General features: G+C 39.5%; 1 protein-coding gene across 1 annotated transcript in view; it reads left to right on the forward strand.

Annotated features, from left to right (window-relative positions):
* The first annotated feature begins 14,228 nt into the window (after positions 1–14,228).
* PRR16 (proline rich 16) overlaps positions 14,229–26,338 on the forward strand; it is a 165,608-nt gene continuing 153,498 nt past the window's right edge. The window contains 1 exon segment of the mRNA XM_040580857.1: positions 14,229–14,696. Within this exon segment, the coding sequence (XP_040436791.1) occupies positions 14,535–14,696 (162 nt within the window). The 5' untranslated portion in view covers positions 14,229–14,534.

The raw sequence follows: 26,338 nt of genomic DNA on the forward strand, positions 1-26,338 counted from the left end.
AGATAACAAATATAATTATTCTAAGTGTTCAAACAGTTTTAACAGAAAAGACCGAAAACACAGTATGATTTCCACAAGTTTCAAAGATCAGTGGTATGCAGGGTCCACCTGCACAAAAGTATATACAATTTGTTGTGCCATTCCTGTGTGGGCAGGGAGTAACTGCAGCTGGAAGAACTCTTTTGGCAGCAGCAGGTCACCTCTAGCTGCTTTCTTTCCTGGAGACTATGGGTCTATCCCTCCACTCATTGATGCGACTCACACCTTGTGCCTGTTGTGCTTTGCCAGAGCTATGTTGGGATGCTCAAAACATGAACCAAACTAGGTACCACAACACTGATAGTTGTCTTACAGAAGAATAGGCCAACAAAGTTAAAAGGATGGTACAACCTTTACAGTCCTGACAAAAAGAGAGCAAGGGACATACGATTATTTAATACTTGCTATTAATTGTTGTTTGTAACAGAGCAGTAGTATGTGAACATCAATACTAGAGTGCAGGTACAATCTAACTGACATTATTACAATCATTAATAGCACACAAAAATAGTGTGGGAAAGGATTCATGAAACCTACAACAAGATGGCAGATAGGAATGAGGTACCAGAAGCAGAACATTTTCTCTGATTTGTGGCCTGTCTGTAGCTCACATCTATGAAAAGAAGAGACTAAGAATGAGTAGCCCTAGTTCTTCTGTCTATACCAGACTATTACTGAGGATCTTTGCCATGTGCACGGATTTACCAAAGGAAGTAAATGCTTGTATCACATTGATTGAGAAGTGTGGAATATATTTCATGTGCAGTGCATCATTGATTATTCATGTGCAGTACACTTGTCCTATATCCTCAGGGCATAAGGTTTAATGTCTATTTGGCCCACAAATTTATCCATGAGAGATGTTGTGGCTTGAAATGGAAGAAGGCTTGTGAACCACTGCCACTGACATCCTTGATTAAGGAATACTTCACAAAGATACAGATTCAGGTCTTCTCCTACATCAATATCATATCAGAAATCTCCACGTATGTCCAACAGTGGAGTGTCTAATTAATTTTAACATTAGGAAGTCAGACAAATGTGCAACAATAGCTGCTCTTTGAAAGCCTTTTGCTAATCTAACAGTAGATCTGAAACTTAACCTGTGCATGACAGCCAATAGCTTGTATCACCTTAATGAGGTTTCACCTCTATGGAATTTAAGGCAACTTTGCTCCATCAAGACAAATTCCTGATCTCTTCTCATTTGAGTACCCTTTAATATGGGTAGTGAGCAGTGCACAGGTCAGAAAACTGTTCTGGTAATGGTTGTTTGTCCTCAGCTTCTGCCTTTCTCCGTTGTGACAGAATAGGACAATGTTGCTAAACATATGTCTAACTCCTAAGAAAAATTTGAAGAAATATAGGATTGAGTGTTTTGAATCAACTCCAAGGTATATGACCTGTGGAAGGGAGACCAGAAGCCACTGTGATTTGCAGAGAGCCACTTCCATGCTTCACAGAGAAAAAACACATAACCATGCTGCCAGAAGAACAGCTTAGGGGTAACCAAAAGGAAATACTAAGGACAGGGCTATATCCCATAAGAATAACCAACAGGAACTCCCACCTGCTGAAGAACCACTTAAGAAGGTATGCCATTGTTTCTGTCTTTCCAAAAGCAATGCAGACTATTCGGATTTAAAACATTGTTAGACATGGGGAACGGTTGCACATTTTGGCTATGAATGATCAGAGAATTCACTCAAGATGTTGAAGACCATAAAATCTTCCTGACTAAATTAAAATGTACAACTTTTGCCTCATATGGAAATATCCTATGGTATCAGAGAAGAAAAGTGTGACACTGAGCAGAAAAAAAATCAGGATTCTTGATGCCCTAAGGAGGAGATGATAATATGTTTTGACAGCCTGAGGAGCATGGCAATGACCTGCTCCTCATTGTCAAAGGACTGCTCTGTATATTATTCAATATTTAATATAATATATTCATAGATTGCCAATAATTTTGATTTAAAGTATATGCTTTGATTCAATACAGCTGTTGAAGAGTATAGCTTCGTCATTGTGGTTGTATAAATACAATTTTTAGTGTACACTAAAATTTATACCTGTGATCAATCAAATTTTTTCTTGGTATGTTACCTCAGATCAACCAAAGATAGTGTACACCAAAAGTCTCAAAAAATGACAATATGGACACACACAACCTCAAGGTTTATTATTCTTCTCAAGGACTGAAAATTCAATCTGAGTGAGAAGCAAGTCAAATGCAACAAAACCAGCTAAATAAAATAATTTTTGGAGATAGTAGTACTGTCATAAGAAGTGAAAAAAAAGAGTCTGTGTCTGACGCTAGAAAACCTTATACATTTAGTGAAGTAAACCTTTTCAGGTCTTGACTGTGGCAGGAGTACATTGCATGCCAGCTGGAATAAAACACGATTACTTTGGAAATCTTCCAAAGAAGTACATGCCAGGATACTTAAAGTTCCAAGTATCCCATCTTGCCACACAACTGAGCCAACACTTTTTCCCCTCAAGTCACTGTTTTGTATCTAAAAGGAACAGAAGTGTAAAGAATGGAAGTGAGTCTGGTCTTAGGCAAAAGTGAATGAGTGATGTCTGTTTGTTTATGTCCTCATATGGTTCCTATCACTTAGTATTAAGAGTGTCAACCAAATATTTAAAAATACTGATTGCACTGACAGACTTTCTTCTCACTTTAGGGACTATTCCTCCCAACTTTCGAACCTATTTGAGTGTGGCAATAGTGTCTGCAATGTTTGAAAAATGACAAAAATACAGACTATCTGTTTAGTCTCATAAGCTCCTTTTCTTATTATAAAGTTTTAAGAATGAAACATTTTTTTGAAAGATGTTTCCTTCTTGCATTAATTTAAAAACAGCCAGGTTTTTAAAAGACAAATTCTCCAGCTGCTGGATTCTTCCCACTAATAGGGTGTGTGAGTTGGGTTAGAGCATCATTACACCACTGATGATGTGTTGTTGCAAAACAGATTTCGAGCTTTTGCATAGGTTGCAAATTTTAAATCCAATGTTTCAGAAATTTAAGCCACCAAAGCTAAGGGAAAAGAGATCAACAAGTATGTAAATATTAACTTCTACCCATTTCCACACTCAGACCTTTTGGCAGGTGCCAGCTTGATGTGAATCTGTTGTATCTCCAAGGTCTGTACCTGAAAAATCTAGGAATCGAAGTATCTATTCTTAAGGATGCTCAGAAGCCTCACTCCAGAAGGTGAAATTGGTATCATTAGGTACCTACTTCCTGCTCAGGCTCTGCCTTCAAGTACAGTGCACCTCCTGGGGCCAGGGTAGATGTAGCAACAGAAGACTATGTCCCTTCTTTTCTCTGGTGGCCTAAGACAGCCTTAGGCCTCACTGAGAGCTAAAGCTGATCCTCTTTGTCTCTGAATTCAGTACACGGCTTCTGTGCGACAAGACCTATTCTCAAGCCCAGAGGACAATTTTCAATAGATTGGGGGACTGAGGATTTTTTGAGCTGTCTTGAAACTTTAGAAATATGGTTTCTAGTTTGTAAACATCAGTTAAACAGGTAGTCAGAGCTGGTGTGAGTTTGATCCTATAAATCAGAATTTCTTGCTAGGAGTGCAAAATATGGGCTCTAGTCCCTCCTCTGGTGCCTAATTGCTACAGGAACAGGGAGTAGTCCAATGGTTAAAACACAGTTATGATAGTAAGTATTTTAACAAGTACTAAGTAAAAGCAACAGAAATATAAGAACTCAAAACTCTGATTCTTATGGCTTATCATGCATTTCTTTTGTAAGATAAAATGTAAACAGAAACTAAATTACTGAACCCTCTATTGCCTGATTTGGCAGTGCTGCAGAAAAACAGAGCTCGGTCACCTTACTTCAAATGATACATAAGAGAGCCATGGCAGCTAATTCTGTAGACCCTTTTGGCACCATGATTTGAGATTCCTGCCTTTGTATCTATACGTGTATGAAGTCCTGCCAAAGGTAATGCCAAATAACTTTTCATATTTACCTCTGATTACTGTAGAGTTTATACTCCTCTACTACTCCTTAGCTTGGTGAGTGCAAAGACTTAGAATCAGTTACATGCAAAAACCATTTCAGCTATAATAAACTGCTGCGCTACAACAACAGTAATCAGAAAGTCTACCAACTTCAGAAGGCATCACATGAAAGCTGAGGTTTGATAAAAATTTCAGCACTTAAGAATAAATGATCATTGGAAAGCATCCTGGAAATAGGAATGCATTTCCCCCCACTTCTTCAATAAACATCCACAGTAATTATATACCTCCTGTTGCAGAAAACAGAAGTGAATGTCAAAAATCTTAAATGGAGCAAAAGTTACAAGCTTCTGTTTCTCTCTCTACTGATTGAAAATATGTGACTGAATTAACTCCCTTACACAACCTGCACAACAGTAAAAGGACTTCTGTCTTGACTTGGGTCTGCTCTGTGAGAACAGAGGAGTATCTATGTATGCCCCTTCTATAAATCTGGAGAAAGAGCATCTCATCTGATGGACCTTGAGACCTCAGGTCACACTTCGGCTCCTAAACAGACAGGATTGAGCATATAAACCAAACCTTTTTAAAGGAATCTCCGTTTTGTACTTAGATTACTTGCTTTGTGCAGTAGCAAATGATTAAGATACCACTAAATGTTTGGAACCCAAATCACAAGTGCAAGTAATCAGTCCAGCAGTTTCTGTAGAACTTGGATTTACATGTGAATTTAAGAGAAGGCAGAATCACATGGAAATTTAGGAATGGGATTATAGATTCCAGTGTCTGTCAAAGCAAGAAAACAACTATCTTGAACTTCACAGTAAAAGATATGGTCTCAGTAGCAGGATAAGTAAGGCAGGCCAACTAGCTATAAACTGGCTCAACCGTTGGCTTGATTACCCATTTTATCAGATTACACAGGTTTAGGATTGTATTTGCTTTCAGTGCCTCTGATTTAACCAACTTCCAAAGCAGAAGGTCAGTGCCACAAAATATTTATGGAAACTTTAATCAACACTCCAAACAATTTGCAAAATTAAGTGGTTTGAAGAGGTTTCTAGAATCCTCTGTAGCTCTTCCTTTGTTGTTTGTTTGTTTGATTGATTAATTGTTTTTTAATTCAAATACTGACAAGGTTGTTGAAGCCTCAAATTTACAAAGGTAAATTATACTAAATGGGGCTTATTGGGTTTGTCAGGCGCAGTACTGATGCATTATTTTTCAAGTGCAGAAAAAAGAATGGAAATTATCAGAGACACAAATGAACATGATTAAGCCTTCTGATCTTTACTATTTTATCTCTAGGTGAAATCTGAGTTGGTGTAAGAAACTTCAAAATGGTGTTAATGATACAAATAAGGTACCTTCAAATGTTAAGTGCCTGAGCAATAGCAAGAGCCAAAGAAAATTCAGATTGTTCTTCCTTTACTAATATTTAGATATTAGATGAGCCTAGGTTTGCTGTTCCTATGCAAACTAATGTATATTTTAATGCAAGGGACAAAACTCGGGATTTTCCCCACCTTTCAGACTGTAAATGGTATGTGGGAATTTCTTTTCTTTTACTGTGCTAACGTGTTTTAAAGTTCTTTTCATAGTAGTGTTATTCTATGTAAGATCTTCTAAAGCAAGAATATTCAACTCTAATTACATTTAGCATTTTTCAATGCTAAAAAGAATATCAATATAGGAGATTTATAAGGCAATTTACTAAATAGGGTACTTTGCACCTGTACCAAATGTCATTTAGTTATATTATTGGCTAGATAGAAATATTAAGCAATATAGTACTAAACTGACTTGAGTATGAATTGAGACCTCAGGAACAGAAGCATATGTGTATTGGTTAAGAAATAAGGTACTTTTAGCCCAGTAACCTGCGCCTGGTATTGAATTACTGCAGAACCAAATGACAGTAGCATAAAAGCAGAGCACACCCCAGCAAAACTAAAATTGATTCTTCTTGTGAGCTGACTTTCTTCGACAGAAATTATATCTTTCTGCTAAAAGAACACATTGGACACGCTGAGCAGGTGTCACAATCATTTTACAGATGTTTGGATCAAACTGTCTCACTTTTTAAAGTGAGCTTGTAGTCTGTAGGTCAGGCCTTCAGGTACTATAAGTCAAGCATATTAGCTATAAGTTTAATTTTGGCATCTTTTCTGAAAGTTGGGGTTTTTTTCTGAAAAAAACAAACAAAAAAACCACCAAAACCTTTTCTGAAAAAACTGGTCTTGTTTTCTCTCTACACGTTACCTACTAATCAAGTGTTTAATGGCTTGGCTTGTCAAACAATGAGCCTGTATTTGAATGGAAATATTCAGTCTGGTCTGGATTACCTTCCTATCCCAAGCTTTTGCAACATTACATCCTGTTCAAGAAAAAAATATAAATCATAAAAGTAAGGTAAAATGGCCTTTTTCTGTCACCTGAGTGCTACTGATTTTTTCTTATGCTTGCTAGAAGGATCAGAAAGTATTCTACTGTTTTGAAAGAAAGATATTCAAGGTCATGAAAAAGTTAAAGCTCTATCACTGTGTTGGTTTTGTACTTTTCAGCTGGGATTACAGTCCAGAGTGCATAGGCTCTAGAGCTCCTTTTTCTCAACCAGTAGCTAAAAATGGACCGGTAGTAATTATCAAGGAAGCAAATGGCATGCACTTGATTCTGAAGATTTTGATAAGTAATAGTTCTTACCTAAGGAGATGGGGAGTTGTGAGTCTTCCCAGCACAGCTGCAGAGAATTGCATATTCTCCGGAACAAATACAAAGCTGAGGTAAGCAAGAACAGCCACTTTGTTTGAGTGACTGGTGGATGAGACATTCAGATGGCCACTGAAAATATTACTTCCTTGAAAATAGCTGACATTACTTATCAAAGAAGCATTCAACAAAATGTACATGCCAGTATGTATGACTGTGCAATTGACATTTTAAAGAGAAGTCACAGGTCCTGAGAGACTGCTAGAAACAATGAGATTGATTCCAGGTACATTGATTGTGTAAATCTGCAAATAAATTTGTTTAATAGAAAATACTGTTTAAAATTAAAAAAGAATAGTGGAAATGAATTAATGTACAAATTTATAAAAGATGACATTAACATTACATAATAATCTGTTAACACTGAATAAAGGAAAGATCACATAATCTTAATTGTAATTATCTGCATTTAGGAGTGGAATATGGGAACATTTTCCTATAGTTTGGAAGATGCTGGCTGGTGCCCCTGGGTGCTTGGGTCTGTAACATTATGGGCCCAGTTCAGCGAGGCGTGGACATAACCAGCATGTTCTCATGCCACCACTTGGAGAACAGACAGTACCTCAAGGGACTACTTGGCACTCACACAGTCCAGTCATATGTTCAGCAGTGAGTAATGGATCTTTCCTATTTATGTTTCTGGCTTCTTACTCTTAGTTTGTATCACGGCTTTTAACATAATTTGAATCTGGGGAGTAGGGGAGAAAGTGGCAGAGATTCATTGTCTGTCAATAGATAATTCATCAGGCTAAAACCAAAGCCTTGAACGTGTGAATGTTCACCTTTGCTTTACAGTGTATGACACAGAAAAAATCATTTTTTAATTGCTGTAGCTGGAGTGGGCTTTGAGATAGAGGCTGAAAAAATCCACTGTAGGCCTGTAGTTGAAAGAACTGCATTTTTTACCTTTGCATTCTTGCTACTGTACTCTAGTAATTTTCCATGTCTGGGTTACTCATTTAATCTGGCATTTCTTTTGCTCAGATTGTTCTGATTGAGGTGTTTTAGGAAAGAATCCAGACAGTGCTTGTGTGCTCCAGATGTTTGCAATAATGTACTACCGAAGTAAATGCCAGCGGTAAAGGGATATTCCTCCACAGGAAATACTTTGCAACTGACACCAAGCAACAGCTCCTTAGGGGAAAAAAGGCACCAATTTGTTAGCTGACAGTTAACCAACAAACAAAAACCCAATCTTGGTAGAATTAGATTAAGCATACAACTTCCAGTAACTGAGTTTGAAAAATAAGCATAAGAAATGACTAATATAAACTACTGCTTCAGGATTACTGCAGAAACATATTCAGCCACTGTTCTCCTTTCAGTCTTACCACCTGTTTGCATTTCAATTTTGAAATGAAAAAAAAGAAACTTCTACTTTAGTAGAAACTACTTCTACTAAAAAAAAGAAACTTTCTGAGCAATTATATAGAATGTATTCAAGAGAAAAAAATGTATTCATTATTCCTATACTTTAAAACCATTTTGATGGGTATTTGCAGGAGAGATGCAGTAAGCATACTATAATCATGTTCATTCCTTCCCTGACCCATTTCCTATTTATTGTCTGTCATATGTAATATTCTGATTGCATATGTCTCAATTACTTGTATTGACAGCCATTTTTTTTAATTCTTTCCACCAAGAGTGGACATTGAACTGAATATTTACTGTGAGAGCAAATGCATTTCTGCATCTTTCAAGGATGTGTATGCATATAGTTGGTTTCTTATTCTCCCACATTAAAATAAGAGGGGGTTTTGCTTTGTTTTGTTTTGTTTTTTTTTGGCTTGCCTATCTAGCAGGTCATTGCCAACACAAAGCATTGCACAGAGAATTATTTACAAAATGTTAGAAGCCATTGCATAATATGAATGGACAAAGTTCACATAGATTGGACAAAGTTCCTAATATCACATCACCTTTAGGTAGTTGTATTCTGATTGAATTTGGTTTTATTATCCTCTTACTGAATCCGTAGCCTGTACTATGTTGAATTTTACGCTGAAAACAGAGTATTTGTTGAATTAAAACAAGTCACAGAAAAAACTGGTACTCTTATTTTTTAGTAAGATGCTCCATTTCTTTATCTAGGTACTGAGGAACTAGTTTGCAGAAAATAAATCACTTAAATTCTTTCTCTTGTGTACTTTACAGAGCTTTTGACATTTTTGGAGAAATACCACTAGTTAAAATTTGACAGAAAAAAGTCCACTGCAATTTAGTGCCTAGGGAATATCCCAGATGGAGGATAGTTCATTTGCTATGGTTGTTTTACAGCTCACCAATGAAGCCTGCTGGAATACAAGTGGTTCAAAGAGGACTTGGTTTCAGCAAGTTTATCTTCCAGCTAGGTAGTATTTCTTATTTCCATGTGAAGCAGTAATAAATCTTGGGAGCTGGCATTCTAATACAGAGACATTATACAGATTTTTCTTTGAACTGTGTTAACTACTGTGACATTCCATTCTGAGCAGATTGATGGAATTGAACGTGAGTTATACATGGGAGTAATTTTATTCTTATTTAATAGAGAAATTATTGCAGATATTTTTAAAGTGAGGCCAAAATAACTGAGTAATTTTTTTACACACTGTCACTCAACAAAGGATTTGCCAGAAAAGAAAGGTAACTTTTATTGCCACCCTGATTACACACATCACAAACAACATGCAATGAAAATAGACTTGGATTCCATAAAACTCTGCTCTAATTTTACTTTTAAAGGAGGGAGGATAATGTACTCTAAGCTGTCTGTTCAGTTTCTTAAAATCTTAGCTCCACACTTACAGTTGTGCTTTACAAATAATCAGCCCTGTACCATCTTTACCAATATGTAAATCCTTACAAGAAATATGTGTGGATTGTGCACTTGACTGAAAGCATGATATGACTAGTTTTATCCTATACATCTATTTCTGGTTTTAAATCAATATCAAGAAGAAAAATGTTGGAGAAGTAAGACAAGAACTTGGTGCAAATGGTGATTTTGCCTTAATTTTGACATCTGTTATGTTTGCTAGTTACTGTTTGGAAATGAGCCAACTTAATTCAGAAGTGTGTTGTTTAATTTGTGACATCCTGAGTTTCTTTTCAAGGGAATAACTTGCTGTTTTTAAAGAAATGAAATAACATAATGACATTTAATTATATCACACTTCAGAAAGCGCTTTTAATGTTTTCCTTTAACTGAAGAGTCTTTCAGCCTCTATACAAATGAATTACAACTCTATAGTTTGGAGCACAAACAGCCAGTGTGACTTCCTCAGCCTAATTGTTAAAGAATTGTTTAATAACTAAGAAAAGAACACCATATTCATTAAATATAGGAGCATTTAGGAAAGGATTAGACCACTGTTCTTTTAGGACAGAGAAGAGAAGAGAAAAGAAATTATGGATGCCCCATCCCTGGCAGTGTTCAAGGCCAGGCTGGATGGGGCTTTGAGCAACCTGGTCTTGTGGAAGATGTCCCTGCCCATGGCAGGGGACTGGAACTAGATGGTCTTTAAGGTCCCTTCCAACCCAAGTCATTCTATGATTCTATGAGATGTTTCTATGATAAAACCTGTGTTTAACAATTGTCTGGAATGTAAATTAGTGGCATTGTACTGTAGCTTAACCCATTGTTTTAATTTAACTCATGATTAATTCTGAAGATTTTAATGAATACTTTAATTAGCACGTGTCTTATATGCAAGTCTACAGCAATTTAATTAAGCTTTCTTCCCCAATTTTATTTGGGATGACAAAGACAGGTTTACTGTTTCAGTGCTTCCCTGCCTTGTATGTGGATTATTTCCTTCAGGGACAAATTCAAAAGAGGGATAGAAAATATATTAAGGTTTTGTTTTATCATTCCCAAAATTAGCTCAGCTAGGTATCTTTTTGCTTTGTAAATTCTTCAATGTTGCTTGGAAAGTTTGAAGATATTTAGAATAAATCCAAACATTCCAGTTAAAAATGTTTTATTTGACCTAAGAAGACTTTGTTAAACTTTTATCTTTGATAAAATATCACAATTCCCAAACAAAATACTTTTAACAGTCAATAGGAAATTAATTTTTAATTAATCTATCTGAAATACCAATGACTTGGGGAAAGTGTTATGTACCTATATGTACAAAGTATGCACAAAGTTCTACATATACAATTTATAAAGTGCTCACTTGTTTTCTATGCTCATACAAAAATAATCATGAAAGTATTATGGTACTATATCAGCCCCTCTCAAGTAGGTAAGCATCTGGGGCTTTTTTTTGTATTATTTTTGGTTCTTTTTTAATAAGAGAGTAGTAATTAAATTTAAAAGTGATTACATTTCTTTATTTCTGTTATGACTGATCCGGCTGATTCTCATGAAAAATTATTACTGTGATTCTTGTATATTTTACAATTACTCATGATTTCCTGAACAGTTTCCAACTCTTTGTGCCTCCACATATAAAATAAATAGCATAAATAAAACAGCATGATAAAATCACCGCTTTGTGTGTGTGTTCAGTTCATGCTATTTGTAACACTGGGGTGAGATATAGGATATTTTTTTGCAGAAGGAAAGGTGCCATCTACTGAATCACAAAACCAAAATTTTGCAGCATCTTGAGAGGTTTTCCTGAGAGATGATGTGCTTTCCAATTACTGATCAGGCCAAGCCTTACTCAACTTGTGAGCTTTAATGAGATCACTGCTGGCAATTGTATGGTTGAGTGCCACAATTACTTCACTGAGGATCCATTTAATGTGTGTTTTGTTTTTGTTTGGGTGCTTTTTTTTTTTCTGGATTAAAAAAGTGTTAGTGGATGATCAGTGAGATGCACTTTGAAGATCTTAAGCTGTTACTTTCAAAGTAACTTTCTCCTCCAAGATTTCTGGGGGGGACTTCTTGTGCATGCTCTGCATCATCTGAATGGCCTACAGAGGTCAGACTTCCAGTAAGGAGTCACTCTTTTCCCTGATTAGCCAATTCAGGTTTGGTGAAGGTGTGGACAGAAAGACTTCAAAAAGAATAAACTGATAACACACTGGTAAATAACGTTTACTTGCAGAGAGAGAAGCAGAAGAAATAGAACTAGTAGATAACTTTTCTATGGGACACTATCTATTAGTTAACTGAGACATGGCTTGGCAAGGTATACCACTTTTTTTAATACCATAAAACTGCTTTGAAGACCAACAGGACAATGAACTTCACTCAGGACTTTGAAGAGCTGTCATTTTTTTTTCAAGTATAAGCATCAGATACTAGGATGAATACAAAAGATCAGTCGCTAAATTATATATATATATGTATGTATGTATGTATGTATGTATGTATATAATATAATCCTGCACAGCTCTTACAAGAATGTCACTACAAAAATAGAGGGATTATTGAAGTGGACATTATTTATATCTTCAAAAGTTTGGGAAATCTCCAAACATGGTCACAGGGTTGAGGAAAATGGATAACCAAAGGATTACGGGTAAAGTCTTGTCATGACTTAAAACTCATTGATGAGACAGAACAGGGATTAATATTGTCGTCTTAAGGTAAAAATATTAGCAGTGAGAGGTGCCAAGGCTTTATACAGAGACAATAAAAAAGTAAGCAGTTGTGTAGGAAAAATATGTCTAATTTTGAATGCTCACATAGGCTAGACAAAATTTAGAGTGTCTATAGCAAATTTGGTAGTAATTTTGTGACAATGTTGATGATTTCTACAGAAATGTAGTAGAAACTGTCCCTTACCTAAGGAGTCATGTTATGTACAGGTATGTACAGTATACTATTATACAGTTAACTTCTGTCAGAAAACACAGTTTTTTCACTCATTATGAACTAGATATGTGCTGGTTTCTGCATGGATAATTTCACTGATAACTTCTTATAAATGTGAGGTTTTGTTTTTTGTTTTGGTTTTGTTTTTTTTGTATTCATACAATGCCTTTGAGGAATAGTATTTGAACATATTAATTGAAACTTAAAAACTTGTGGGTTGCTTTCTTCCTAATTTAGTGTTGACTGCAGTGTGGAAATTCAGACTATTACTTAGCTAGATTCAGAAATCATATGATGTTGTTGCTCATACAGAAACAGTTAAGTAAAAATAACCAGCAGGAATGCTTTTAAAAGTCAGTGTTGGAACAGCTTTTGCTTTGGTAACCTGAAAAAAATCTACCATGAGGCTTGAGGAAAGCCAAGAGGAAAGACATGGGCTCTTCTTGAACATGGCCTCCTTGAAGTTGTTTAAAAGGTCTGTGAAATAATTGAAGGAAAAAAATACTACAATATATGCCCACTAGCAAATGATTTCAGCCAAACACTTTATAGCACTCATATGTAGAAAGGTAGTTACACCAAACCCATGCCAGTAAAAGGTGGTCTCAGCCCCTGTCTGTGTGTGCCCCAGTCCCACAGCCTTCCCAGAGATGCACTGTTTGTCACCAGCTGAGATTGTTACCATGCGCAGACACATCGCTCTGGGCAAGGTTTCTGCTTTTCCCCTCCTGCTTTAGCTAGGTTAAAACATCTCAGGCTGCCGAAACTCTGAGCAGCATTTGCAGCATCAAAGTTGCAGCTCTACAGGGTGATCCTCGAAGTGGGCTTGGCTGCGTGCCCTCTCTTTGCTGTTCATACCTAGTGGGGTGACAGAAATAACTAGACCAATTCCTTTTACCTGAACGTGCCACCTTTTTGCAGTGAGACGGAACACCACCAGAGGTGAGTGGTACCTAGCAATCTCTTTGGCCTCACAGATCGATCTCTGAGTAACTCTACGGGAAGTCTGTGTTGAAAAGCAGTGCTGGCCTCCACCTCAAGGAGCCGGGTACCAGATTCATAGAAGCTACTCTGGCTAACATGCGTTGTCTGATGAGATGCACAGCAGTTACTTCCCAGCCAGAACAGGGTCTGTCTACCGATCCCCCTGTGTTTGCTCAGTACATGGTGGCGGGCAGGCACGCAAGTGTCTTTTACCGGCTCGGTGGCATTCACAAGGCACCACCCTTCCCACAGCAGCAAAGTCCCCAGGGAGCGTGGTGCACCCCAGCGCGGCCAGAACTGTTACTTTGCAGTGCAGAGGTGTGTGTGTCACCTCCCAGTTACGACCTTTTCACCAGAAACGAGGACTGCTGTTGTCTCCTTCGACAGGGATTTTGCCATGAGCCTGCCACGAAAAAGTGCCCCCTTTCCTGGGGGTTGTTCTGGCGAGTAAATATTTCCTCCGGCGGTGCTGGTTTCACCAGCCCCCGTGCCCGGGGACCAGGGCGGGGGCCCCGGGATGCTGCAGCGCCGCTCCCTCGCCCCCGCGGGCCCCCGGCCAGGCACCGGGGGCACAGCGACTCTTCCGGAGCAGTCGCCCTGCCTCCCCCGCCCCCCGGGGCGCGCGGGCGGGGGCGATGCAGCGGGCGGCGGGTGCTCCTCCCCCCGGCCCCTCTGCCTGGCTGGAGCCGGAGCCGGAGCCGGAGCCGGAGCCGGAGCCGGAGCGGGCGGGGCGAGGCGCAGGCGCGGCGCACGGCGGGCTGCAGCCGGGCCCCCGCGCCGCTCCCGGGAGCCGATGGCAGCTGCACAGCGCGGCCGCCCGGCGGAGCGCGGCGCGGCTCGGCGCCCCCGGCGCGGGATGCGCGGGCGGGCAGGCGGCGGCGGCGGCAGCGGCTGCGGCAGCTAGGGGAGCCGGAGGGACGGGGTCGGGCGGCCGGCGGCCGCCGCGCTAACCTGACCTACGTGCCCCCCTGGCCGCGCCGGGCTGCCCCGAAGGATGTCCGCCCAGTCCAAGGGGACCGCATCCTCCTCCTCGTCGCCGTCCGAGGGGCCGCCGGCAGCCTCCAAAGCCAAGGTGAAGGAGCAGATCAAGATCATCGTGGAAGATCTGGAATTAGTCCTGGGGGACCTGAAAGACGTGGCCAAGGAACTTAAGGAGGTGAGAAGCAGAGGGCTGCGCGGGCGGACCCCCGGCCTGCCCCGTGGGGGGCGAGCACCTCTCGCCCGTGGGTCGGGGGCCCCGCGCAGCCGGGGCTCCGCTGCCGTCCCCGGGCTCTTTTCACCACTTCTTCACCGCGGGTCGAGCAACTGGTGTCCAGGCCGGGCGCGGGGCGGCCCCAGCCGTGCCCCGGGGCGGGCAGCTGTGCCCCTCTGCGGCCGCCCGGCGATCCGGAACGCGACGGGGCAGCGCAGCTGGAGACCCGTGTCCCGGGTGCGGTGCGCCCCCTTGGCTGGCCGTGCGCCCCTCGGCTGCGAGGCAGCTTTTCCCGGGGACTTCCCGGCTCGGCGCACCCCGCGGAGTGTTTTTTGTGTTTGTTTTTTGTTCCCCGGGAGGCCGTGCTGCCTATCCTGCGGGGTCCCCGCTGGGCCAGGAGGGTGTGTGGGGGAGCTGCGGGACCCGCAGCCCTGCCCGATACGGGGCTGCGCCGGGCCGGCGTCCCGACGGTGGGAGAGGCGTCAGGAGCGGCTCCGCTCCCCGCTCCAGCGGGTTTAAGTTTTCGGCCGCACGGTGCAGCCCCGTATTCCCCGCCGGGCAGCAGCCTGCCTCGGATCTCTCGGCCGCTGAGGGCTGGGGAATCCCGGAATCCCGGAGCCCCCGGTCCCTGCCCGGCTCGACCGTACCGGCGCGGCGAAGTCCGCTTCTGCCTCTGCAGGCTGCTTCAGCGGGAGCAGAGCGCCCTGTTTATCTTGCCTATCTGGCAGGATTGCCTTTGCAATCTTCCTTTTGCCGGTGGCGGGTGTCATCTCCCCTAGGTTAATCTGCAGGCAGAGTGCGATTACCGCGGGCGTGTTCATAAACGGGGAAATGCTGTAGCTGAAGGAAGAGAATTTGGCTGTCCTTTTGGAGATTTCCACGTTATCTTGATTTTGCTGCACAACTGGTCGACAGATGGTTGGATTATGCACCGAAATTCAAGTCCAGAATATCTGTGCTTTGCTCTATAATCCTGCATTTGACATTTATGACACGCTGGGGTTTTTTTTGCCGTCAAATACTAGTTTTCTTTTTAAACAACATTGTCAACAAGTTTAACGCAACAGACTTCTGCCAACTGAGGCAGAGTGAAATTCACCCAGTGGTTCCTGTGATGTTGAAAGATGTATAAACGCACGGTTCACTAATCACAGCTGTTAAGATCTCTTTCTCAACCACAGTTCCAGATTTCTCCTTTTTTAAAAATATATCTATAGTTTTTCTTTTCCTTAACGTGCTGCTGTCTGTGGTTTGTAATTTTTTGAGATGTTTTGAAGTGGAAATAAACATTGTTTGTAGGGCACATATTTCAATGTTTTAGAGACTGAGAGCAAAGTGGCTTCTGTTGCTGCAGAAGCACATTTTCAGGACCTGGAGAGAATGTACTGTGATCTGTCCCATGAATGTAAATCATTTTCTGCACATAATAAGTCCTAGCTTTCCTCTAGTGAGCAAACAAGATCACTGTAGGTGGAGGTCGTATGTCATCATTTGCTGTGCATGTTTTATCTAAGCAAACTTGTCTGTTCTGGTTGACTGCATCTGTGAAAGAGAGCTGGATATACCTCTGCTTGATGGGGAAATGGCTTGTGTGGAACTCCTTTTCCCAAGTAGAGGGAAATGTAAAAAGGTTTTAGAGGAAGAACGTCTGTTCTGAGAAAAAGTATTTTTATAAAAAGGATAGTTAAATCTTGTTTGTAACCACACGTGAGCTTTTGAGTAATGCTTTTCTGTATAGATTTCTTTCAAAGGTGGTAGCTCTGATACTCTGACAAGCAAGGGTTGCATATCTTGCTTTCTTGCAGTATTATTATTATGTGGTAAATACACTTTGTATGACATTTATTTTGAAGAGTCCACAGAAGTTTGCCATCTGAGTGCCTTCAGTTGTCTGCCTTTTGTAGAATGGACTAAATCTGTACAAGGGCTATTGATGCATCTACAACATGTACCTTTTTATGTGAAAGTGGATTGATGATGTTATAAGCTAATAAGCAGTCTCTTTCATAGGTTGTTTGTAGATGTTAGAAAACATTGACGGATCTTTCATTAAAGCAGACCAAGGAAGTTGGTCTGTAGTGTATCTGTGCTTCCTTCGTGCTTCCTTAACTGTAGGACCAGCCAAAGTGATGTACTAGAGAATTTAAGTTCCCACTTTCCATTTTCACTACAAATTCTATTCTGGAAATGTTTTGGCTACCCTTTTTTTTCCACTGGGCAATTGCTGGCTGCAGTCCAACTGTTGTGCTTGCTACAACCTTCCTTTTCTGACATTCATTCCTTTTTTATTCCTTTTTATTGATTAGGAATATAGTATTCTGAAAAAATTCTTTTTTTCATTCTTTTTATTACTCTTATGTAAAAAAAGACTTAAATTGTGCTACAGTGGTAGGGTGTGAGGGCTTTTTTGTGTGCAGGTACAATAATATTTAGTTCTGATATTGAAAATACAGCATTTGTAGAACACTTTTCTATTTGTCTACCTATTTGTCCCTTAAATATAAACTATTTAATTATTTATTAGATTATACTTAATGTAACGCTTTAGGTATTGGGATAGACTGGATGGCCTCTCCTAGTGTTTTACAGTCTTCTTTTGTAAGTTTTTATATTCAGAGTACTTTCAAATTGAAAGGTAATTTCATTGCTTCAAAAGTGAACTGTTCCATGTATGGCTGTACAAGCCTTGTACGTTTTACTACATTTAGCTTGTTGTAGTTTACTTGCATTAATGTATTTGCATCTGCCCTTTGTTCCAAAGCTTTTTGTAATTGATGCTTTAACATTTTTTGTTTTTAAAGGCGGGGGGGAAGGGAGGAGTGGCGTGAGGATGGGGTGGTAAATCCAGATGCAGAAACCATGAAGCTTACCAATTTTCTGTAAAAACACATGACTAAATCATGTGGATTACAAGTATGTGTTAGGAGTTACTGTCTCAGAAGTGGAACATCAGTCCCTTTTTTTATCCCTTTTTTATTGCTCTGTTCTACTTAGGCGAAGTTAACCACACAAGACTAAGGATGGAGGAAGGGAGTGACTGGGAGACATATTAGGATGGAGTGGTGCTAAGCTCAGAGTCTGAGATGATGTATGGCTAGTCTTCTCTAGGGTACAGTTAATTTAGGAGAGACTTGGCTGCTTTTGTCACCATGCTAAAAAGTAAACACCACGTGGATGTGTAGCAACAGTGGGATGTGGTTTTGTGCTGGAAGAAATTAAAGGATTTAAAGTGGATTGAGTGGGTATTACTTGATGAATATTCCAAAGAAAAATCAAAGGGATGCCAGAGGATTGAGTAACACTGACTATTCCTTTAGTCCAGGCTATTTCAGAATTCAGTTGGTGAAGCTTAAACTTGGTTCTCCTCCAGAGGGTTGGATAAAAGACCTTTTTCTCTGGAGTCTGTCTAGAAAGATAGTTATTATGAAGTTTTTCTTGGCAGATGATACTTATCTGTCTGGTACCCAAATAATGAGGTGATGAACACTGCTGGAAGCTAGAATATGAGTGCTGAATAAACTATTTTGAATGTAAAATACATGATGTAGCTGTAATTCTCTGACGACTTCAGAAGGGATTGTAGGGGGTGTGCATGCACACCTGTGGACAGCAGGGCACAGAGATCTGTATCATCTTAATAATGATACTATAATTTTTAAGACTTTCCTGCTTTCACATTTTATGATAATGTTGCGCATTTCTGTAGCCTTGCACTTGTTTACATTAAGGAAATACTTAACTAAATCATTTGATAAATACTTTTTGTCATAATAAAAATTCCTCATGCAGAACAAATTCCTGGAAGTTATGTGTGAAACATTTGCATAGCTTTTAATTGGCTAAATACGCTTCAACAATTTATCAAAAGGAAGCAGCTGTGTAGCTATTGCCAATGTTTAGAATAATCCAAAATGGAGGTGCAGGAGAAACAGAAGCCCTCATAGGCATTGCACATGCATCAGTAAATTTCCAGTCTTCCTGACTCTACCTCCTCTGCTTTAAATCCTCCAAAAATGTCTTGCTGACAGAATGAGTGAATAATCCTCCCTCATCTAACTGATGTGTTTATTTTCCGTAAAGATGTGATCTATAAAATTTGGGCATGACATGACTTAACAAATAATGTTTTCTAAGTGGTGATGGAAGAACTAGATGCCAACCCTCCTCCTCTCAAACACCATGACAGAGTTTGTTATGGGGTAGATGACTTGATTCCATAACCAGGCTGGTCATCATTCTTTTAAGTGGTCATGTATTCTGTGGTCTTCATTTCTGGATCAGGCCGGAATATGCAGAAGCATATTACAATTTTAACACTGATGTTTTCCATTCTGTTTCTGTTTTTTGTGTTCAGCTAACAACGATCCAGATGGCAGGAAGGCACTTCAGGTTCTTGCCTGTTAATACAGAAACTAGGAAGCTGCAGGTTTTATCCACCAAGAGGATTAGAGGAGCAACAATCGATCATGTATCAGTATCTCTGATGTGCAGGCAGCAGTACAAACATCAATACAAAAAATGTTTTGAGTTCATATTGCTGCATGAAGGTGAGGGGGGGAGGTATTATAGCATAGATATAGAATATACTGAGTAGAAATCTAAAGGTAGGTAGAACAATAGAAAAACATTTCAATTTGTTCCTTCTTCTCTTGCTTATCTCTTCCTCTTCTCCTTCTGGGCTTTCTCCAGATACTAAGGTCTCACTGCTCCTTTTGCTAGATAGTGACAGTTGAAGGAAGAGGTGTTTGAGCCTATATGTTCCTACTGTTAGAAATCCAGTAAATGCAGATGTCCTTACATGTGGATTCTGGATGCTGGCCCTCTTAACAGTGTTCCTCTTACAGTCCTGCTTCTGTGGACGGATATACTCTCTGTATGTGCAGGTCTGGTCAGTGAGATGCGGGAGGTACTGAAGGTTTTTTTTAATATTTATTGCTGTAGCTGGGGTTGTGGTCCAGTTCAGGCACCAGCACCAAGGTGTTATGGGACTAATGGCATTGCCCATTTCAAAACTTGCTAATCTGTGCAGCAGCAAACTTTTTTTCTGATTTCTTATTGCACTCCTTAGTGAAAAATGCAATCAATCATGAACTGTACCTGGATGTTTATTGTAAGTGCAGAGTGTGATTCATTATGTAAGAGAAGCACTGCACAGCACCTTTACTGTGGTCTGCCCAGGGGTCCTAACAGGGCCGTAAATAGTCATTGCATGTAACTGAATCATAATTTTCCTTTCCTTTTATTTCTTGTGGTCTATGAAGTGTTTATACATTTATACACAACAAAAAAGTGCGAATGTATTAAGATAAAATTCTTATGCCAGTAGCATCAATAAAGCTAATAGAGCTGAAAGGTACCTGTGAATCTTAAAAAAAATCCCCCTGTGTGAAGGTTGTCAGGAACATTTTAAATGCTGATATATGACAAGATAAGTTTGCTTCACATTTGATTTGTAACCAGAGCTATGAAGAGTTAGTAATTGTATTGTGTAACACAATGAAAAGAATAACTAGTGTACCTATAGAGCATTGCTTGTTAATGTCAAGAGGCTTGACAGAGGGAAGCATACTGTCAATTTATGCTACCTATTTGGTTTTTATAAACACTCATGTCAGATTCTTCATTCCTTTTATGCAATACTCAGCTCCTGATAGTAATGTGTATTGTGCAACCGTGAGCTAAATAGAGCATATATAAATTCAGTTTTCAAATAAAAACAGTACCACAGTGAAAATACTTATCTTTGTGCTAAAATTTGAACTTCACACAATCTATGCACTACTGATGGTGATACAGAGAACAAAAGTAGTGAGGCATGAACTTCACTATGTTGCATTCAGATTTTACCATGGACTTCAGTAGAAACAAAAGTAAACCTTAGGGTGGCAGAAGTTAGTTTTGGGTGGCAGCATTTTTATTAAAGTTTCAGAATTCTGAGGAATTGGTTGCTGCCATGTATATGTATGAATGCATCATAGAAAAACAATGATTTGGTTGAGCACTGTCATTAAAATTTTGCAGATTTTTGCCAGTTTCCTCTGGAAATGAAATAATGCTTCTTTTCCCATTGCTCACATTGGACAAAGTTCTGGAAAGTCTTCCCACTTCCAGTCAGAAACTTCCAGCCAAGTAACTACTCACAGTTGATTTGTACACAAATAATTAATACTCCTTTGGGGGGAAGTGTGGGAGAGGTGCAAATACTGTCCCTGAGTTAAAAGCACTTTCCCACAGTGCCTGTTTTACAACACCTTCGTGAAAAGCATCACCATCTTCTTCTACTTTTCGTTTCTTTTAGAGCTGCAAAATATTGGTGGCTTATAGTCTTCTCTGTGTATTACACCTGTTCTTTAAAAGGCAGATGAACTGAATGGTGAGTGACCTCACAGGTAGCTCATGTATGTCCTGCTTAGGTGTCCCTGTTTTGCTTCAGTAGAGGTTTTTGCCTTGAGGCAGACAGGGTGAGGGAGTCTGTTTTGCATATGGACTGCTGTCCTTGCAACATAAGCTGTGACTGACAGTCAGCCATGCAGATTAACATTAGTTTAGTTACCTGTACATAGGTAGGGCTTTGTTTTATTCTGCTTTATTCTGCTAGTAGTTGTGCTTTCTGTTTTGGTTTGGTGTTTTTGTTGTTTTTTGTGGTTTGTTGTGTTTGGGTTTTTTAGTAGATGTGTAGACTAGTAGAGTAATGACTAGTGTGCGTTGTTTCCTTCAGATAAAGGTCTTGAAGTAGCATTTCACTCAAATCTCACTGTAGGGTGCATATTACCTGATTTACTGAAGTTTCAGTATGTTAGCCATGAATGTATGATAAGGGCAGCCTATACATACCTCCTCCTCCAAGAGCTCATATCCAACCCTGTACATCACTGACTCTGGTCATTCTTGCTGCAGTTACCTGCAGTGCTTCAGAATATCCTTTCTTACTGTCCTCGGAGGCAGAAGAAAAACAGAGCCTGCTTTTGCTGTGGAAGGGCTGAGAAAATCCTCTAGCAGATCTCTCACTACAGCTTCCCTGTGTCAGGTCGTGTGTGTGTGTGCTGCATGACTGGGCTGGGAGGGCTTGGTGGCTGAGCCACTGGTATTCTGGTTTGGTTTAAAATTACTATGCTGCAGATGATGGGAGCAATTGCTTCCAAACAGGAGTAATACTATCGGTTTTGCCTTTGCAAAGATTATAGTATGTTCATATGTCTTTAAGGGTTAACGAACTCATCCATTGTTCCGTGCGGTGTATGCCATATTGCATTATGAAGACTGAGAGCAATGATATTGAATCATTTCCAGATTTTGTTATAGATTATTCCTCAGTAATCTGAAAAATCCTGCAATTTTAAAACACCTTTTGGTTTTTTATCTTTATATCTTTTGGGATGTGTTAGTCTTTCACTGATGATGATATTATGGTCTTCTATTTATTGTGATCTGTTTACACTTCTTTCATGTGAACAGCTTCAAGGTGGAAGCAGAGTAAGACATCCTTACTTGCACTGTCATAATTTGTGTTTTAAGTAAGAGAAGATGGTTTAATACTTCTGAAAATAGTGGGAGAAGTTTATTTTATTTAAAGTGAGTCCATCTGCATGGGTAACCAAAAAATAGGTTTGGGCTTTACATTCAACTGCAAAAATGAGGTAAGTGCTTAAAATATTCAAAATTTTGGTATCTAATAACATTTTGCACTTTACTGGAAATGGCACTATGTTAAATCAGCCATCTTACGTGGCCCAAAAAGTACAGATTTTCAGAAAAAACTGAAAACGTTAACAAAAGAATGGTTTCGGCTTGCTTATCTGTTATAATTTATTGGTTTATATCATGTGTTCGCTGTATAAAATAAATGGGAAAATATGAAAATTCAAGGTCAGTATGTTATTTCTTTACTGCAGTGTAACAAAAACCAAGTATAATTCTTTCTTTGCATGCTTTGTCATTGAAATTCTTTTTTTCTTGCGACGTGCCTTCTGCTTTTTCTTGCTGCTTTGTTAAAACCGGGCAAAAAGACCAATTTTTTTCATGGTAGTTCTCTGAATTCTTATAAGGACACATGCTGATGAGAGAGTAGTTGTCCAGGTGAATTAACTACTGACCGTTCAGTAGTTACTGGACAAATAATTGGAAAAAATCTATTTATATATAGAATCACAGACTGGTTGAGGTTGAAAAGGACGCCTGGAAATTGTCCAGTCCATTCAGGAGTCAACTAAAGCAGGTTGCTTAGGATGTTGTTCTTGAATATCTTGGAGGATGGTGACTCCACAGCCTTTTTGGACTACCTCTTCCAGTGCTGAATCACTCCTATGGTAAAAACATTTTATCTTGTGTGTAAGTAGAATTTCCTGTATTTCAGTTTGTGCGTGTTGTCCTTTCCTTTAGCACCACTGAGAAGAGTCTGGGTTCATCTTCTTACTCCTTCCAATGAAGTACTTATACACACTGGGATAAGATTCCCCTGAGCCTTCTCTTCTCTAGTCTAAACAATCCTAATTCTCTCAGTTGCTCCTTATATTACAGATGCTCCAATTCCTTAGTCATCCTCCCAACCTTTTGCTGGACTAGCTCCAGTATTTTCATACCTGTCTTTTACTGGGGAGCCCAGAACTGCACACGATACTCCAGACATGATGTCAAAACATCAGATACATGTTCTGTAACAGTGCCATGTTACAAACAGTAGCTAGCTTCCCTCAATAAATATTTCTTTATCTGAAAGTTTTAAATTACTTGAAAAACACATTCTTTACTTTTTCATGAAAGTTGCAGTAATAAATGGTTGTGGACTTCTCACTGCCTGCGATCTGAATCTGGATTTTTACTGACTTCCAGACAGAAGCATGAAAAATAGATTTGCAGCGTGACTCCCTATATGAATATAACAGACGCCAAGAAAACCAAGGGTTTGGAGCTGGTGTTTGTAAGTGAGTGCAGCCGCCGATGGGGCATGTATATGACATTAGACAGTGATGATGGGAAGGGAGGGCTGCAGCTCCTTCTGCTTTTATGGGAATGCCGCTTCTCTGTAATATCTCTCCATGAAACGACAATGTATCCTTTTCCCCACCTCCAAATGGCGTTGTCCAGGAAACCCCAAAGTAATAAGTCAAATTAACTTGGTGAATTGTGATTATTTCACCTCTCTGCTCCAACCACTGCAGAGCTGCAGCCCTTTTCTTCTTTTCCCTCCTAAACTGAAAGTTTCTGGTGCTTCTGCAACTTCATCTATCTCACTGTTAGTGGCTATCAAAACACAATTTGAGTTGTTAAACATGAGAGTGCTTGTTTCTCCATTCTTGAATGTTGACTCAGGAAAGTCAACATCAAAGCTTTAAGATTGCTCTTAAGAATTTCATGTGACGCTGGCATTCATCTTAGTAACACAATTGTTCTCCTTATGCATCTTTTGCATGCTAATAGGAGATCCTCCTGTGTAGGATCTGGAAGCATTGTTATTATTTTTTTTTTCCCCAGCTCAATTTCCAATCTGGTATAGCAACTGAAAACGGTGCTCTTTGGATTTCAAAGTTATCTGGGTTGTTATTACAAGCAAAAGCTTTTCATTTAATGTCCATGATAGTTTAAGGTAACATTGTTTTCCAGCTTTTCCAGTTCAGCATCCAAAATACTTAAAATTTACTGCATCTTTTCTCAAAATACTACAGTGCTGCTCTCTTAAGTAAATGATTTTCAGTTACCAGCTAGAGTGTACCTTATTTAGGTGTTTTTACTGATGATTGCAGAGACTGTTTGAATTGGCTAAGTTTGTGACAGCAGGTGGTCTCTGCTGGTGCTGCTGAGTTTTATCTGTGATAATTGGAGTGGTACAGTCTAGGCTTATTTGAGTTTCATTGCTTATAGGTTATTTTATGAGGTGATTTTAAGGTTCAGTAAAGCTGTGGCACTTGGATAAAGAAGTATCCTGTGTATGGACACAGTGTCTGGTAGTTTGCATAATTTGTTGACTACGAAACTATACAAGCATACTGTGCAGGTGGTATGGTGAATCTGTAAGGCTTACAGAAAACTGTTGTTTGACTAGGCTGGGAGGTTTATGTTGAAGGAGGAGAATGAGGAGGTTGTGATTGTTAGTTTTTGTTGTTACATATTGACAATTGGTTTGCATGTGCTTGTTGTTTAGATGGTGGTTATTTGATTCTGTCAAAAACAATTCATAGAATTAGAATGGTTGGATTGTAAACAACACTTTAGTTAACTCTTTTCATCAGCTGTCTTAAATCTTAACAGCAGAGCCTTTGCTGATACAATGCAGTATAACCATCAGGGTGTTTGTCTAAGTTGGGACTTTAAATTGACTTTATGAGTGTTGTGGAAGTTATAATGTACTACAATGATGTATGAGACAATATAGCTGCACAAAAAATCCCCAACCCCCAAGCCAATCTGTTGGTACACAGTAATCTTTAAAGTAGGGATGGATGGATGGATGGATGGATGGATGGATGGATGGATGGATGGATGGATGGATGGATGAATGGATGGATGAGTTGTACAACAAAAAGTCATAGTACTTCAGGTACTGAGGGTGCTGAACTAGAAAAAAATGTACTGCAGAGTAGTGAGAAATTTTCATTTAGTACAGACTTCACAGTTTCTGTTTCTTTCTTTAAATTATAGAAGCAGAAACAAGACAGAAAAATGATGCAATGAAAAATATATGTGTTTCTCTTTGAGGAAGGGTTGAAGGATGTAATGAAACTGAAGACACTAATAGAATTGGACAGTGGCTTGACTTACTTCCCCCCCCCCCCCCCCCGCTTCCCGAGGTGGTATACACTGAATGAACTTGATTTGACTTTGATAGAGCTGTGCTATCTTCTGTTAACAGGCCTGTTGACCTTACATAGTACCAGTCATTCTGGAGATTCGATGTGTGTGTGTGTGTGTGAAGTTGGTGTCTGATTCATGTGATTCATGTTCTTCCTTTCAGGAGAAGTTTTGAACCTCAGTACTTGTATAGACAGTAATGTGTATAAATTGCAATGATGCAGTTCCAGTTCTTTTATCTAAGGCTTAAGTTCATTGCATACCAAAGACTTACAGTCTAAGATTGATTAAAGCTAGATATACATAGGAGTTTTACATTTAATGTTAGGTAACTGATGGAAATGTCTTTTTAAAATTTCTAAAAATGTCTTTTAAAACCTTAAAAATCATTAAAAGGACTTATAAAATATTCTGTTCACTAGTCAATCTTTTCAGACTATTTGTTGCAAGATTGTAACTACTACAGGCATCATGCTAGTAGAAAACCGGACTGAATCTTAATGAATGACTGCTGTATACTATTTGTAGAAGGTGAACACTTGTCTAGCATCATGAATCTGTCCTTCAAGTTTCTTACAAATAAATCAGCTCTATCAAAGTCAAAGTTTATTCAGTGTACACCACCTTAGAAATAGGGGCCACTTTTATAATACTTTCAGCGGAGTATTCAATGTCAAGTTATTTTCTCTGCAGTTTGGTAGTCTGCTGCAAACTTAGATCTGGCTTAGAATAGAAATTATTTCTAAGATGGAATGTTTAACAGGTAATAGTCAACCAAGGGCATAAAATAAAATACTAAAAGAAAAAGTTAATAAATAACT

The sequence above is a fragment of the Falco naumanni genome, chromosome Z (genome assembly GCF_017639655.2).
Source record: "Falco naumanni isolate bFalNau1 chromosome Z, bFalNau1.pat, whole genome shotgun sequence".
NCBI lineage: Eukaryota > Metazoa > Chordata > Aves > Falconiformes > Falconidae > Falco > Falco naumanni.